This window comes from Microcebus murinus, chromosome 1 (assembly GCF_040939455.1).
Source record: "Microcebus murinus isolate Inina chromosome 1, M.murinus_Inina_mat1.0, whole genome shotgun sequence".
In the NCBI taxonomy this organism is placed as follows: domain Eukaryota; kingdom Metazoa; phylum Chordata; class Mammalia; order Primates; family Cheirogaleidae; genus Microcebus; species Microcebus murinus.
The window spans coordinates 77,461,352-77,478,036 of NC_134104.1; the positions used below are offsets into that span (position 1 = coordinate 77,461,352).

Below are 16,685 nucleotides of genomic sequence, written 5' to 3' on the forward strand. Positions count from 1 at the left end.
GACACAGGCTACACTGCAGGATGTGATTCCCATTGACACCGTCTGTTAACTGGCTCTGATTTGAACCGCTGATCTTGTCAGGGTGCCTGGGGACATGGTGGCCAGCACTGAAGCCATCCTTCTCCTCAACCCCTTCAGCTCTTTGTTTTACCGTCCTATCATTTCCTTGGCATGTGTCATTGGGCCAGTCGGTTCCCCTTTCTTGGCCTCTGTTTTGTCCTCCATATAATGAGTAAGTTTTATTGCTAGAAAGTCTCTTCAAAGTCTATCCACTGTGTCTGATAATAACTGGCTTTTCACTTCTCTTCAAAATCCTCTACAGGCCCAGCTTTTGTTCATTTTGTCAACATTCTTTACCCTCCAAGCTCTTTTATAATTGAACGAGGTATGTGGGTGGCCTGGACAACTTTGTAGGAAAGGTTGAAATTAGTATTAGCGAAAAGGGAAATGGCAGGGCTGTGTGCAGATCAACCAAGTCCAGCCAGGCAACCAAAATAGACAAGATGTCTTTTCAGATGTAAAGGCTTAGTCACAGCAACACTGATCCATGCAGACCTCACGAGCAAGATGTGAAGGAGCGCACTGGTGACTCAGCGCTTCCTCCCAGTCTTAGCGGGAATAGCTGGGATTGATGCTGCTCCGACTGAGGCTTGGGTGATCACATCAGACCCCTAAGTCCTTGTGAAGTCCCTGAAAATTCAGACAGCAGTAGGGCTCAGGACCTGATATGATAGAATCCCATTTTAGTCCTTAAATCCACAGATTTAGTACAATACAGATAGAATTGGTTAAGCAATGTAGTCTCTTTTTAAATTCTCTTTCAGGTTTTTCATATGAAAAAGATCCCCGGTTGTACTTCGATGACACTTGTGTTGTGCCTGAGAGACTAGAAGGTAAGTAGCCCATCCCGGGTCTGTTGGTAGAGGGTTGGAGATGCCAGAACACCTCAGTCAGTCTTACCACACCAAATGATTAAATCAGCATTAACAACTCCTTTTGACCAAATTAACTGAGAAATTGAGGACTAAAGTATTACACACGGGAGACGGGTGTGGTGGCTCACACCTGTAATCCTAGCACTCTGGGAGGCCGAGGTGGGAGGATCACTCAAGGTCAGGAGTTCAAGACTAGCCTGATCAAGAGCAAGACCCTGTCTCTACTAAAAATAGAAAGAAATTAATTGGCCAACTAAAAATATATTTAGAAAAAATAACCGGGCATAGTGGTGCATGCCTGTAGTCCCAGCTACTTGGGAGGCTGAGACAGGAGGATTGCTTAAGCCCAGGAGTTTGAGGTTGCTGTGAGCTAGGCTGATGCCACGGCACTCTAGCCTGGGCAGCAGAGTGAGACTGCGTCTCAAAAAATAAAATAAAATAAAAAAAGTATTGCGTACGTGTCTTTATTCCAAACAGGCAAAGTCAAACAGGAGCCCACCATGTATCGGGAGGGCCCCCCTTACCAGAGGCGAGGTTCACTTCAGCTGTGGCAGTTCCTGGTCACCCTTCTTGACGACCCTGCCAATGCCCACTTTATCGCCTGGACAGGCCGAGGCATGGAGTTCAAGCTGATAGAACCAGAGGAGGTAAGCACTGGATGCTGGACTCAGAGCATTTTTGATTTGTCGTTTATGTTGATGGTTATTTAGATTTCCACTGAGGCTTTTTATTGTGTTAAGTCTGCTGTTTCTTCTCATTCACATTCTGGCCTGGCCAGTGGGCTTGGCAGTGCCCTTCCTATTAATAGAACAGTTTACAATCCATGGATAGGCAGAGTTCTCCACTGTAGCATACATAAAAAGTGTTTTTAACACTCCTAAAAATCTGGGGAGTGAGGCCATGAGAACTTATATGCAAACAGGATATGGTCTCCCTATTGGAAAGTCTTTTTCAAGTGTTGTCTCAATGATACAGACTCGTTTTGTTCTCAGCCCTTGCGTGTCAATAGCCTGTGTCTGGGCTACATGAACACATTGTATGACATTTTGGTGATATATTACAGGATGCAGCTGCCCCACTGTGTATTTCAAATGGCACTAACCTGGGGAAATAAAATTATCAGAGATGGATCAATCTTAGGAGCTTGGATTTTTTTTTTGTTTAAAGTGTGTTATGTGGCATCACAATAATGTATTTTAGAGATGATACAAACCTCCATTATTTTGTTAGTAGGAAAAAAACATTGTTACTGTTTTTTTGCCCAGACTTATTGACAGAAAGGCCTATGGACAGAACCAGTATCGTTTCTTCAGTGGAGAAGACACACCATAGACTCCCTTTCCTGAATATCACTTAACAAAGTAAATTAAATCAGGCTCTCAGTAGATTCTAAAGGGGATGATTTTTTTTTAATTTAAGCATATTATGTGGGTACAGATTTTAAGGTTTCAAATAATGGTAAAGGGGCTGATTTTTAATTTGTTTGATTTAGAATCTGGAGGGATTATAAATGGACAACAAATAACTGCCCCCAAAAACTGACATATGATTCTTTTGGTAGCGGGTACTTAGGCGTATGTATTAAACCAGCAGAGCAAAAGGTATCTGTTTGGGTTGGGTATAATTAAAATGGGAATAACACTGTTGGAAGGCATTTGAGCAACAACTGTAGTTAAGATGTTGTTCAGTTAACTGCAGGGCTTGCTTTAGCACACGAAGGGAATACGTTGGCATGGGGGTTAACAGTAGGAGGTAATAACCTGGCACTTGGTTTGGAAGAAGGAAATGGTCCGACAGTTAAAATGGGAAAAGGAGGAAAATGTATGGATTGGAAACTTATGAAGATCCTGATTGGTAGGAGAATAAGGCAGGCTTCATTAAAAGCAATAATAAAAGATATGCATAAGTTTTCCCTGTCTTGTCTTCATCCACAGAAATGGAAATTTGCCAACATCTAGACTGAACACAGCTTCTCTTAGGCTCAGTCTACCTTCAAAGCCAGAGTTTAGTGCTGCTGTGTTTTCTGATGGCTTTCTTTTTGGCCAAGTGATGTAGAATGGAGCCACGTTTTCGGCTTCCAGCCCCTGGAGAGCTATGCACGCTCATAGGCCCATTCTTTTCCTCACTGCTTTCCTCATATCGTGGCCTGGATTATGTGACATGTGAGGAAAGCATGTCGTCTAGATGCACCGAGGCTCTTTGAAAGTAGGTCTGTCATGTGGGCAGGCCTCATTGATTTATCACATTTCACAAACAGGAGCTTTTATTACTTTATTGTCACTGCCTCGGGCCTAAGCACAGGCTGTCCAGCTGCAGGTAAACCTGGTTATGACCCTTTGCAAAGCTGTTATTGAATCTTCTGCACTCCTACCAGTGGTAAAGAAAATGAAGAACAGATGGCAGAGGGCCCCTGCTTTCTTACTTAATAAAGAAACTAATATTAATCCAGAATGCTCATAAATGCCAAGCAGCCAGGTCATGTGAGAGACCTGTGGCAGGCAGCCTTGAGTCTCCCTCAGTTGATTGGGCAGCTCCATTTCTTCAGGAAGGGCTTCTTTCCACCCCAGCTCGAAGTCCCCTCCATTCCTCAAGCTCCAAGTGTTCCATTCTCTTACCCCAGGACCAACTGGGTCCCCCCTGTGCACTTCAGCCTCAGGGCAGGCAGCATTTGTTGAGCCTTCTCCCCTCTACTCCTCATATAACTATGAGGACCCTGTTCTTATTAATGTCAGGAAGATACCGACTCCTGGAAAAAGCTGGAAGAAGTCGTCATGGGGGAGCTTGAAGGGTGAAGTGGAGGAGGAAGCTGTTGGGGACGTAATTGTAGGCAGCTGTGTGGCTGAGTAGTGCACTCTGGGTAATTATCCATAATACCCATTACACTGTGCATGGAAATTGTGGTTTTAGAACTGTGCTTTGGCAGGCCCCCTAATCAAATGTCTTTTGATAGTCATCCAGCTTAGCACCCTCTCAATTATGTCTGACTCGGCTTTAATCTGGAGCCATTTTAACTGTGAATCTGCATTAATGAATATTTTGGGGGTAGGGTTGTTTGTTGAACATGTGGCAGATAACTGATGCCTGGAGGTTTTAAGGGATGGGCTGCTAGAAAGAGCCACTCCCTGTGCCGTGGCTGCTCTCTCTTTAGAGGGGTGGAGGAGATAGGTGGATTCGTTAACTCCTTCAGCCTCAGTCCTCAAGATGTGTGTTACCAAAGTAACTAATGGGCAAGATGAAAGAAAGAACGAACTGCTAACAAGCTATTGCCTGCTCCCCCAACCCCAGAAGAGGGGCAGCCTTAATTCCCAGCTGCTCTGGAGCTGAGCCGCATCACGCATTACTGTAGAGCAGCCGTGGTGAGGGCTGCGGAATCAGGGCTCTGGCCGGAGAGGATGAGTCAGTAACTATGGCTACCAGAGCTGCTTTGAAATCTATGCATATATCAAACCCCTCTCCAGTAGGCAATTGCATATGCAAGTGACAGCAGAGAGGTCACCGCTGAAGTTGAAAAATATCCAAGGATTGTTTTCCACCACTGAACATAGGAAAATGATGAGGCTGAGCTTCTTTTAAAATTTCCCTGTGTCACTTGAACCAGACAGCAGTTAAAGATTAGTTTCATAAAATGTCATTTCTTTTGAGCAGGTTAGAAGGACATATATTAGTTTTGCAGGTTTTCCTTCTTACCACTCTTTCCATTGGTATAAAATGTTTTTCTTCTCTAACCAGGCTGTAAGTTTTGGTTAATTTTGCCTTTTTGGCTGTTTCAGAGATAGAGTTGAGTAGGTGCAATGTGGAGAAGAGGAGACCAGGACCTCGGGTATGCCATAGGGGCATGAAGCAATCAAATGGAAATTTAAATTTCACAGGGTTTCTTGCAAGGCAGAGTAGAATTACGGCTATTGAATTATTCTAATGTAATTAAGACAGATGCATTCTTCCTTATCAGATCATTCCTAGAACTTATTAAAGGTCATTTTAAAATCCTAAATTTAGATGTTGCTCTTCTTTCTGCCCAGATATTTTAAGGAAAGACTTTATGTGTAATGGTGTTTTCTCCCTACTTCGTGGTCCATGTTTAACATTTAGTTTTCAGAAAATCAAAGGAATGTAGTTTGTTTTTTTTTTAAGTTTCCACGAATGATCTAAAATGTTTAAAACATGGCCCCTTGGTTTGCATACATTTAAAAACCTCTGAGAAATCTCAACATTTCTAGAGTTATTCTTCTCCTACCTTGACACTCACCCTCATAAGTTAGATTTTGGAATTGGAGGTACTTGAGAGCAGAAATTGCTTGGCCACCCTGATAATTGGGAAACTCTACTAGGAAGTTTTCCTGCTATGAGGCTTCTTTGCCCAAAGCTCCAATTACATCTCCCCATCACTGCACCTCAGGTGGACTGAGCTGGACATAATGCACTTCAGAACTGTTTGGAAAGCCCTGTTAATTTTTCATTAAGTGGATAATGGTGCTACATGCTTTAATGTCCATTCTGCAGGTCTGCTGGGAGCAGAGGATTGGATGGCAGCAGGCTGAAATGATCTGATTCCCCCTTGTCCATGAACTGCAATAAGCAAACATCTCCCAGCCCCTCTCCAATCTTATTAGAATTGAACTTTTGCTCTGCTGGCCCATTAACAACTCACTAGTGTGTTTCTAATGTTTCAGGAATGACCATTCTAATTATTCCTTATTGACTGCTACAGAAACCATAGCACTTAATGGCAACATGTTAATGGTCGATGGGTATTGGTCAATAATTCATACGTGAAGAAACAGTAGAGAGCCTGCATCCTCTGGGACGTCAGCCAAGTCCTCTGCAGTCTTAAAGTGCTAGGATTCTTCCACCTTAGGTCTCACCTTGTAGCAGTTGTGACTGAATCATCACCTTTGTTGAATGTTTGGTCTTGAGGGAATTAAATGCTCTGTCTTCCGGGTCAGAGAAATGGATCATTAACCAAAGCAGCTGGGTTACAGAACTGGCTGTCCTGGGATTGGGAAAGAACCACTAGGCCTAAGGAATGTGTTTCCATTGCTCTTTGTTTTCCTGTCTGTTCAGGTTGCCCGGCGTTGGGGCATCCAGAAGAACCGGCCAGCCATGAACTACGACAAGCTGAGCCGTTCTCTGCGCTATTACTACGAAAAGGGCATCATGCAGAAGGTAAGCAGTTGTAGGAGACAATGAAACCATCCTAACTGCTTTTAAAGGCAGTGTCCGGGGCTTCTGTAGTAAGACCATTTATAACAACTGGGAAGAAAATGGTAGGAAAAAAAGCTTGAAAAAACAAACATGGTATGAATCAAATGAGATAGAACTAAGTACCTTTTTTGGGTATGTAGAAACCAGAAGTTGTATGTGGAACACAGAATAGGAAAATTAGGTTCCTCTGCTTTACTAAAACTGCCTCCAATTATGTAAATGTCCAGAAACTTAGGCCAACTGTTGTATCCATAAAGGAGCACATGAGGGAACCAAGTTGTATGTCTCTACTCCCTCAAGAGCTTGGTTGAAGTCGCTAGTTGTTAAAACACCTAGACCTCCAGTCTTTTGGTTTGACGTGCTCAATGGTGTTAGTTAGAGGAATAAGAACATTTTATTTCTCTTTCATAACCTAGAGAAACTGGAACTCAAGTTAAAAACCCAAGATTTGTAAAATGGTAGCAGAGTTACCTGGTAGCAGGTTGTTCTTTGCAGAAGAGAGAATGTATATTTTGAGGTATTTTGAGTATATTTTGAGGAAGCCAGTACAAAATCCTTATTGGGATATAGGTAGTGAGGGATCACAATCTTAACATCCTGTGGATAAGTAGAAGGTGAGAATGGCAAATCTTTTTGTTGGTCTTTCTTTGCCACCCAATTTTATACTGTACAGTTCCCTAGATCCTAGCATTTACACATTTAGGCAGTCGACATGGTAGCAGCCAACAAGATGAACTTGGCAGAACATATGGGCATAACTGCTGAGAACTTGTCTATAAAGAAGCTAAATTCATCTTTCTCATAGGCAGGTGGTAATGTGACCCCATGTTCCCTTCACAACCTTGAAAAAAATATTCAACAGCTTTTTATGATCCTCTGAATAAAATGTAGACTTTCCAGTGCTTCGTACAGATTCTAAGGTTGTTCCCAGTCTGGTTACCCCTAACTCACATTTCCTCACTCATACTTGATGCTCAGTAGCACAGCCACCTTTTCTCTTAATTAATGTAGTATTTGTTTACCAAAGAATACATGTCACATTCATGTAAGTTATCAGGCTTACTATATAATGGGAAAACAGATAAAATTACCATCCTACTTAAGAACTAAAACATTCCCAATACTTTTATTACCTGGCTGGCTTCTGCTTGTTTTCTGCCTCAATAGTCATCTTTTCACTTCAGATTGGGTTAGGTGGTTCCCTTTTCTGCTTCTAATAGCACCTGTACTTATCTCTCCTACTGCTTTTATGTCTGTGCTATCTATTACTCCTTTACTTGTCAGTATCTCTCACTAGAGTGTAGGCTCCTTTGGGGCAGGAACTGAGGTTTGACTTCAGTGCTTGGCACAGACTTAAATGGTGTAGGATGAGTAGCCACCCTACCCTACCTCCCAGCTTTTTTTTAAAGCATACAATTCAGTGGTTTTTAGTATATTCACAGAATTGTGCAACTGTCACCAAAATCAATTTTAGAACATTTTATCACCCCAAAAGAAACCCCATATCCAATAGCAGTGCTCCCCATTTTTCCCAATCCCTCTTATTCCCTGTTTTTAGTGTTAATGTCATTGGGTTGAGTCCTAAGTTCAAGAGAGAGCCATCATTCCTTTGCCATCCCCAACTCCATATCCAACATGATGGAGTGTAACCAAGACATAGTGGCTTAAACTAATGGAAATGAATTGTCCCTGTGACTAGCTCCTAGGTTTTCTAAGGAAGTAGAAGAGAACTTTATTTCTGGGAATAAAATATGCAAAGAGTTACAGGAAGGCCCAGGAATGAGGCTTGGGTGGGTCCAAATCCTAACACTTCCTTTTGTTAGCCGTATGCTTTGAATAAAGTCAATTAACCTCCCAAAGCCTCTATTTCTAATAACAATCCTTGTTCTAGTTTTATAACATAATATATTTGAAAATGTTCCAGGAATAATAATGTGCTATCCAATGTAGGGGATTATTATTTTATTTATTATATGACCCATGAATAAATGAGAACTAAATAAAAGGTGAATGATGGCGTATCAGTGTTGGAGAAACTTGGAAAAGCTGAAGTCCCATACCCTCAATTATTGAAGGGAAAAATGAAGTTCACAGAAGTTAAGACTCATTAGTGACTACACCAGGACTGGAAGCCATACTGCTCCTGTCTTCTGACCTAGTATTATTTCCACTATGCCCTCCTGCCTCACTCTCTAATACAAACTAACTTTTGGGGTTGGGGTCGAAGGTCAAACTGTGGCTTAAAAAACAAGATAGGGATGGCTGATTGTATATAACTCTGCCACCCTTAAGACTTGCTTTCATGAAGACACTAGTGCAGTTCACACACACAGTCCCTGATTCCTAGTGTCAGAGTTCCAGGGAATGTTGGTGCAGACACCCAGGTCCTGGTGACTGAACATAGAAGTGTCACTGTAAAAGAAACCTTAAGACCTGTTGGGATAATTGTACTGTACCTATACAACCAGCCTCTAGAGCAGCAGACTTCTTAAACCCAAGATTTGGAAGCAAAGCTGTACTTCTTTAGTTAAAAAGAGATTTTAGAGTCACAGCAGAATGGTCGAAGGGCAGGATTAAACTCAACAATTCAAAGTTTTTAGTCTGAAATATTTATCACCAATTTTAGCTCCTTTCCCTTGCCCCACTGTGTTTCCTGACAAAAGCCGATGGTCAAGTTTGATTTTTGGTGTTATGTGCCCTCTTGTACTGTTGCTAAACAACCAGCAGAGACAGGGTGATCCTATTGACCTAGATGGCTCACCAGCTACACCATGAGGCTCTTGGATAATCGGGACTTTTGGGTTTTAATATTATAATGCATAAAGTCCATGTAAAGGTAGTCGTCAGTTCCTTCAGTGTAGCTGCACCATGCAGTGAATGGTTTAAAACTGCAGGTAAGCCAAAAAACAATGCTCTTTGGCATTGGAACATACTTAAAATTTCCACACAGGCTCTCTAATCAAATCTCTAACCCTTCAAAATAACAATGCCCTGCTGGGAAGACTGTAAACTTTGGAGGCAACTGAAAACGTAGTCTGGCTTCTGCATTGTACATCTCAATCCTTACACCGTACTCTTGGAACACCAAGCCTATCTAGTATGAATTTGAAATTCAGATATCTCTTTCAGCTGCTAAGCTGTGGTGTCAATAAAACACTTGGCAGGTAATAGGTGCCCAGGATTTCTCAGAATAAACCTGAGCGATTCGGATAATCAGCTACCAACAAGCCTTCTCTGGTCCCTGGCTCCCTGAGAGCTTGGTAACTAAGGAATGCCTCATTTGACTCCTTGAGCCTGGTGCCCTGTTCCAGCTGAGCCCTGTAAGCTGTGTTTTCTCTCCCAGGTGGCTGGGGAGCGATACGTCTACAAATTCGTCTGTGACCCAGATGCCCTTTTCTCCATGGCTTTCCCGGACAATCAGCGTCCGTTCCTGAAGGCAGAGTCCGAGTGCCACCTCAGCGAGGAGGACACCCTGCCCCTGACCCACTTCGAGGACAACCCAGCTTACCTCCTGGACATGGATCGCTGCAGCAGCCTCCCCTATGCTGAAGGCTTCGCTTACTAAGTTTCTGAGTGGCTGAGTGGCCAAACCCTAGAGCTAGCAGTTCCCATTCAGGCAAATGAGGGCAGTGGTTTTGTTTGTGTTTTTGGCTGTTCCTAACGCTTGCCCTTCGAGTATTATCTGGAGAACCTAAGCCGTCTCTGGATTGGCACCCTTAAAGACAGACACATTGGCTGGGGAGTGGGAACAGGGAGGGGCAGAAAACCCCCAAAAGGCTGGTGCCTCGACTCTGACTCTGATGAGGTTTCTGGGAAGAGATCAAAATGGAGCCTCCTTACCTTGGACAGTATATGCAAAGCAATACCTTGTTCAGGTTAGTACCCACAGAATGGGACAGAGTGTGTGACAATCTGCATTGATCCCGGACTACTAAATGCCTTTACACAGAAGGGCTCTGATTTGCACAATTTATTGAAAAAGAAGTCACAAACCCATAGAAAAGTAGGTAGGCTAAGCTGGGGAGGCTCAAACCATTAAGGGTTAAAAATATATCTAGAAATTTGGAGAGCTCTTCCAGCTCTATCTGAAATGTCTCCCCTTGCTCTAGAGGAAAGGGGGGCAGTCAGAACAGCTGTTACCCACTCCATGGTTCTCAAATCATAAACCATTGCTATCCTTGGGAACCTTCCGGCCATGTGATCACCAAGTAGAGCAAGTACCCTTTCTCTTCCTAATCACATGGCTGAGTGTGGATGGCTTTCATTTTAGGAGAAGGGCGATTAACACTTGACAGTATTTTGTTTTGCCTTGATTCGGGGGATTGTTTTGTTTTGGTGGTTGTTTTGGAAAAACAGTTTATAAACTGATTTTTGTAGTTTTGGTATTTAAAGCAAAAAAAAAAAACAAACCTTTTGGTAACTGTGCACTGCGTCCTTTAGCCAGGGCCGTGCCGACTTTCAAAGACACTGCAGCTTGAGAGGGGCTTTGCTGGGGGCTTCCCCTTAGCCGTGTAAAAGCCCGCTTTGTTGCCTGCTTAGTGCTTTCTGCACCAGACAAACCGATGGAACATTTGCACCTGAGTTGTAAATTTTTGAAGTGTGCAGGGTAGCCTGGACACACCCTTAGATTCTCTGTGTATAGTTCCCCATGTTCACTAACATGCCCTCTCTGGAAAGCATATGTACATAACACATGTCATGTCCATTGGAAACCTGGTCACCTGATGAGAACCCTGGGGATTCTTCCCTGGGCATGACTGATGACAATTTCCATTGCATCAGTTTGTTTTGTTTTCCTTTACTTTAAATCTTGGACTTTAAACCCTGCCTATGATTCAGTAGGGTTTGAGACTTATGTGTGACACTGACAGGTAAAACAGTGCTAGCATTCTAGTTTCCTGCCACTTTTTCCTTAAGTTTATTCTGATTGTTGTATTATATTGGGAAAGTTTTAAACAACCAAGCTAAAGCTGTGTGAAAGTTGAGCTCAAAGTAGAGGAAAGGCCACTGGAAAGTGGCAGTACCTTGCTGCCTGCTCTGTTGGCACAAATCTACGCTCCCCGCGATGCTTACCACACCAGGAATGACTGTGCTGTTCCGCATATGTGAAGGGAGGCAGGGATGACTCCGTGAATGTAAGACACATGCTTTGAATGGCTTTTCTATTAATGGGGCGCTCCATAGTCTCAAACTGTCCCCCTTTGACCAACAGCACGTTTGTGAAAAGGTTCACAGGAATAAGGGGTGCACTTTACAGCTATGGAAACATAAGATTCTCCTCTGTTGGAAGCTAATTAGCCCATAAAGATGGTGAACCTATAGCTTGGGCCTTAATTAGCATTCTACTCTAATCAAAGGACTCCTAAACCATATTTATAGCTTTCTAACCTACACATAGTCTATACATAGATGCATATTTTACCCCCAGCTGGCTAGAGATTTATTTGTTGTAAATGCTGTATAGATTTGTTTTTCCTTTCTTTACTTATCCTGGTTTGGGATTTTTTTTTTTTATGGATTTATGCTATCTTAGCAAGTATGAAAATAATCCTCTGTAGCCTGAGCTACCCCTTCCCTGCTGTAACTTCGTGGCCTGTGCTGTCACGGGACATAGGACGGCGGCATCACCGTTGCATTCCCATTGGACTCATGCACCTCCCGAATGGTTTGTTTTTCTCGGGGGTTTTGGGGTTTCGTTTGTTTGTTTGCTTCTTTTCCAGAGTGTGGAAAGTCTACAGTGCAGAAAGGCTTTAACCTGCCAGTTATTTGATATACTTTCCCCTGCGCAGGGCCGTTTGCATCCTGCCAAGCTGCGTTATATTCTGTACTGTGTACAATAAAGAAGTTTGCTTTTCGTTTACCAAGTGCCTGAAACCGCCTCTTTCTTGCCCACATGGTCTAATTGTAAGGCAAGAGGAAGCCACCTGGCTTCCTCTCCACCCCCAGCCACCCCTCCCTCTCAACAATTTAGATTTAGCCTTACCAGTGGACCCTGGGGTTGAGAGTAGTTTAGGAACCTCTTACCTAAAAATAGAAGTACACCGCTGCTCTTAAACTAAAAATTGTGTCCAGAGTGGTGGGAGGTAGAGAGACCTTCTTCCCAGCCAGTAGTGACCTGAGATCCCTCCTCCCCTTGAGCCCACCTAGTCACCAACTCTTAGTAACTGTTTTTAAAGCATAGCTCATGTTTGGGCTTCAGGTTGTGTGAAAAGATTACTAACTCCGGCTAGGACTTTCTAGTCCCAGAATTATTCTAGCTCAGCCCCTTAGATGGATACTTTGAAACCCAGTAAGAACAAGAACAGACCATTCATTTACTAATTTTTCCCCAAAAAGTTTTGTCCTTGACAAGTAAAAATTTTACTAATGGCTGGTCCCTCAAAAAAACAAACTTAGGAAGGTTTTTGCCTCTGTTTTTTTTTGTTGTTGTTTTGTTTTGTTTTGTTTTCTGGCCAGGCAGCAGTAAAAACCTTTCCTCCAAATTTGTCTCTTTCTCATGAGTATACACCATCACTTGGGAAATGTGTGGAAGAAAATAAAGTTTGCAGGGTTGTGTGCAATATTATACACCTTTTAGTGTTCTTATTTCAACCCTTTTCTGCACCTTTAATTTGGGCTTTTCACGACTCCTATTACAGTAGAGAAATAAAGGAGAGCCTTTTTTCAAACCTAGAACAGAAGGCTTTCTGTAACTTTATCTACTATCTGTCTTTCACTGTTTTACAAGCCTTGTAAGTGTAGAAACATCCGAGACTGAATCAGTGCACAGCCGCTTGAATTGGAGCTTGTGAGGACTGAATGTCTGCCACAGAAACCCCATTAGCTCCAACAGATTAAGAAAAGATGCTTGGGGAGAAGTGGCAGGGGAGTGCAAGGAAAGGCCGTCTCTGCTCAGCTTCACCGTGATAAGCCTTTGACAATCAGCTCCCCATTATTCTCCGGCTCATTATCCAGCCTGGGCCCAGGCCCAGATCGTTAACCTAACCGGGGAGGTCACCAAACACTGCCGCCCTTCTAGTGTTGGGCGCTAGGATAAGGAAGCCCAGAAAAATGGGAAGTTTACTCTTCATCAGGGTCCCCTTTCACAAGCCCGGCCAGGCGAACAATGCGTATTCAGTTGTTAGATGACAAAGAGGTAGTGTGAGGGCAAAAGAATGTGGTTTTGAGAGCCAGAGTATGTGCAGAATCTAAATTCTACTGCAGCTGGGACTAATGTAAACTAATGTAGAAGAAAAACATTCGTGTACCCAGACGGTTGGAAACCTTGGACAGACAGTCCATGCCCAGCGGTGCAGGTGGTTGGAGCGCGGTGCGAGGCCTCTGAGATACAAGCAAATGGAGAAAAGTGCAGAAGATCATCAGCTTTAATGCAAATACATAATGTAAGCACTGATTCGATTCAGTGTAAGGATATTGTACTTAAAATAGGGGGTGGGGGTGGTGCACAGGCAAGCAACTGTGTCCTTTTGGTCCCGGCAAGTACACTGGTGTCCCATTCAGAAGGGGCCCCTTGAATGGCCAGCCTTTCCTTAGCTCCTCCAATTTAAGAGCTGGCTCTGCACCCAGCCTGGAATTGTTGACCTTGGCAGTGAACCTCAGATAGCTAACCTTTGGATAGCACTTTACAGTTTACAGAGTGCTTTTTCATCTCCATTATCTTTTTGGCAGGCTTTCTTAATTGGTAACACTTTGTTGAAATTGAATCTGAAAATACTCATGGCTGCTAACCTCCAAAATTACTTTCTTCCTTGGAATTTTCACAGTGGGTACAGGGGAAAGAGGACTAGACGACGGGAGGCTGGACATTTAGGTTCTTGCCTCAGCTCTGTGATTGACCCAATTTAACTAGGTGGTCTCGAAGGGCCTAGGTCAGTAAGTACTGCTTCCCAGACAGGCCATAAGAGAGAAAGGAGTTTCTTGGGAAGTCCAGGGGTGTGTGTGCAGGCAAGTTGGGCAATTATGAACATCATTCTCAAGTCACCACTGTTAAGAAAGCTCTAAAGATTGCTCAGTCCCACCATTAAAGGCACACGTTGGCCGGGCAAGGTGATTCACACCTGTAATCCTAGCACTCTAGGAGAACGAGGTGGGAGGATCGCTCAGGATCAGGAGATCAAAACCAGCCTGAGCAAGAGCGAGACTCATCTCTACTAAAAATAGAAAGAAATTAGTGGGAAAGCTAATATATATATATATATATATACATATATATATATATTTATATATATAAATTAGCTGGGCATGGTGGCACATGCCTATAGTCCCAGCTACTCGGGAGGCTGAGGCAGGAGGATCGCTTGAGCACAGGAGTTTGAGGTTACTGTGAGCTAGGCTGATGCCATGGCACTCTAGCCTGGGTAACAGAGGGAGACTCTGTCTCAAAAAAAAAAAAAAAGAGCCACAGGTTTATTCATTTTCCAAGCATCCACTGAGCACGTCCTCAATGCCAGACACTGTCGGATGCTAAAAATAAGTGATTTAGATGGCATTTTCAAACTAAAGCCCTGTTCATGGTATAGTAGTACATGTGATGACCTCTTAAATATTTAAATGCTCTACTTCCCAGCTCATACTTAAAACACTACTGACATCATCTTACTCTGACCACACTGACCAGAGGCTGGGAGGCTGGGGCATTTATCTACCAACTCCTGCCCTTATTGTTCAATAGTTACCACCAGGGATGTTAACTCTCTGATAGACTTCCTACCAGGAAGAGAAGAACAGAGTAGGTGCAGGTGTCAGTGTGCTGGGAACTGCTATCAGATACAGTTAGCTCAGGTGGGCTTGGGGGACATGGAGCTGGCATCAGTGGTGTCTGCTAAACCTACCTGTAACAATTAGGGCTCTCCTGGATGTCCTTGTGTCCTTGTCTCCATGCTTAAGGTGGGTGTGTGTCTTTGCTTCCGACATTCAGTAGTCATGGCTCAACCACCTACGATGTGTAAGACAGTCATAGATACTTTGCAGGTGGAGATGGGGGAACCACGTGAAACCCACCTCCCCTTAAGCAGCTGAAGGCTAGCTGGGGAAACATCTGTCTGCATGAAACCTTGTATTCTTCTAGAATACAAGGTATAACATACTGAATATTGCTCATCCAATAAATAGTGCCTCTTCAATGCCTGGGAAAGGGAGCAAAAAGCAAGTGAAATAAATCAATGATATCATTTGTTAGCAGGGAAGAGAAATGGTGACTGAAGTGGGTAGAGGTCACAATTCTAAATAGAGAGGTCAGGGAAGGTCTCACAGTCCAGCAAAGATTTGAAAGAAAGTAGCAGCCAGATGGTTGTCTGAAGGAAAAGCATTCCTGGCAGAAGGAAGAGCAAGTGCAAGGCCCTGAAGCTTTGAACATGCCTGGAATATTTATGGACTAGCAAGGGCTGTGAAACTGGATCAGAAGGAGTCAGATGGAGCAGAGTGAAAAATAAAAGTGAGGTTCTATCCTCTGGGGCTGTATCCTAAGGCTTTCTGAGGACTGTGGCATTTACTCTGTTTATGTTTAGAGTTTTTTGAGCTAAGAAGTGACATCATCTGATGCATATTTTAAAGATCACTCTGACTACTAAATTGAAGATAAGCTGCAGGGAGCCAGGAAGGAAGCAGAACGGCCAAGTCGTGGGCCACTACAACAATCTAGGTGGGCTGAGATGGTGGCATGGCCCGGGGGCACAAGGAGAGCATATGTGAATATATTTTCAAGGTAGAGCTGAAAGGTTTTGGACATTAGAGTGAGAAAAAAAGAGTCAATTATAGCTCTAAGGTTTGTGGCTTGAGCACAAGGAATACTGAAGTTGTCATCTACTGAGATGGAGAAGACTGAGGAGGGACGATTGGGGTGGGGTGGGGAAGAAGAGGCATTCTGTTTGGGGCATGTTAGTTTCAGGATGCCTATTAGACATCCAAAGGGGAGCACCAATTGGAAGATAAGAGTCTGGAGTTCAGGGGAGAGAGTCAGGCTGGAGATAAAAATTAGAAGTTGCCAGTGTGTAAGAAGAGTATTTAAAGCTGAGACTGGATGAAATCACTAAGGGAAGAAGTATAGATAGAAGGAAGAAAAGTACTAAGGACTGAGCCCTTGGACAAGCCAAGATTAAGAGATCGGAGAGACCAAGAACCAGCAAAGGAGACTGGAAAAGAGTAGCCAGTGAAACAGGGATAACCAGGAGGGTGTTTCCAGAAGGGAGGAGAGATCAGCTATGGCAGATGCTCCTGACGTGTCAAGTGGGGTGAGGACTGGGGCTGGCTAGCAACTTGGAGGTGGCAGGACTTGCACGAGCCATTCCACAGAGTGGCGGAGATAACAACTGATCAGTACTACTGGAACCCAAAGGAGGTTTGAATTTACCCTCAGTTGGGAACAGGGATCAAAGAAGGCGCTGTGGATCTCAAAATCTTGGATTTGAGTTCAGCTCAGCCTCTGCCACCAGCCCTTCTGCTCCCAGACTCTCCAAATCTGAAAACGGCCTAGGTATCCGAGCCAGGTGTCCTTACCCAAAGGCATAGGGTGGGAAAGAGTATCGGAGGATAAAGGAAGAAGGATCGAGA

General features: G+C 43.6%; 1 protein-coding gene across 2 annotated transcripts in view; it reads left to right on the forward strand.

The window, feature by feature from the left end:
* Positions 1-11,997, forward strand: part of ETV5 (ETS variant transcription factor 5) — a 58,789-nt gene extending 46,792 nt beyond the window's left edge. For both annotated transcript variants that reach the window (XM_076003297.1, XM_012789672.3), the window contains exons 10-13: positions 825-893; positions 1,413-1,582; positions 5,997-6,098; positions 9,481-11,997. In XM_076003297.1, the coding sequence (XP_075859412.1) occupies positions 825-893; positions 1,413-1,582; positions 5,997-6,098; positions 9,481-9,702 (563 nt within the window). In that variant the 3' untranslated portion in view covers positions 9,703-11,997. The remainder of the gene's footprint in view (positions 1-824; positions 894-1,412; positions 1,583-5,996; positions 6,099-9,480) is intronic.
* The last annotated feature ends 4,688 nt before the right edge of the window (positions 11,998-16,685 follow it).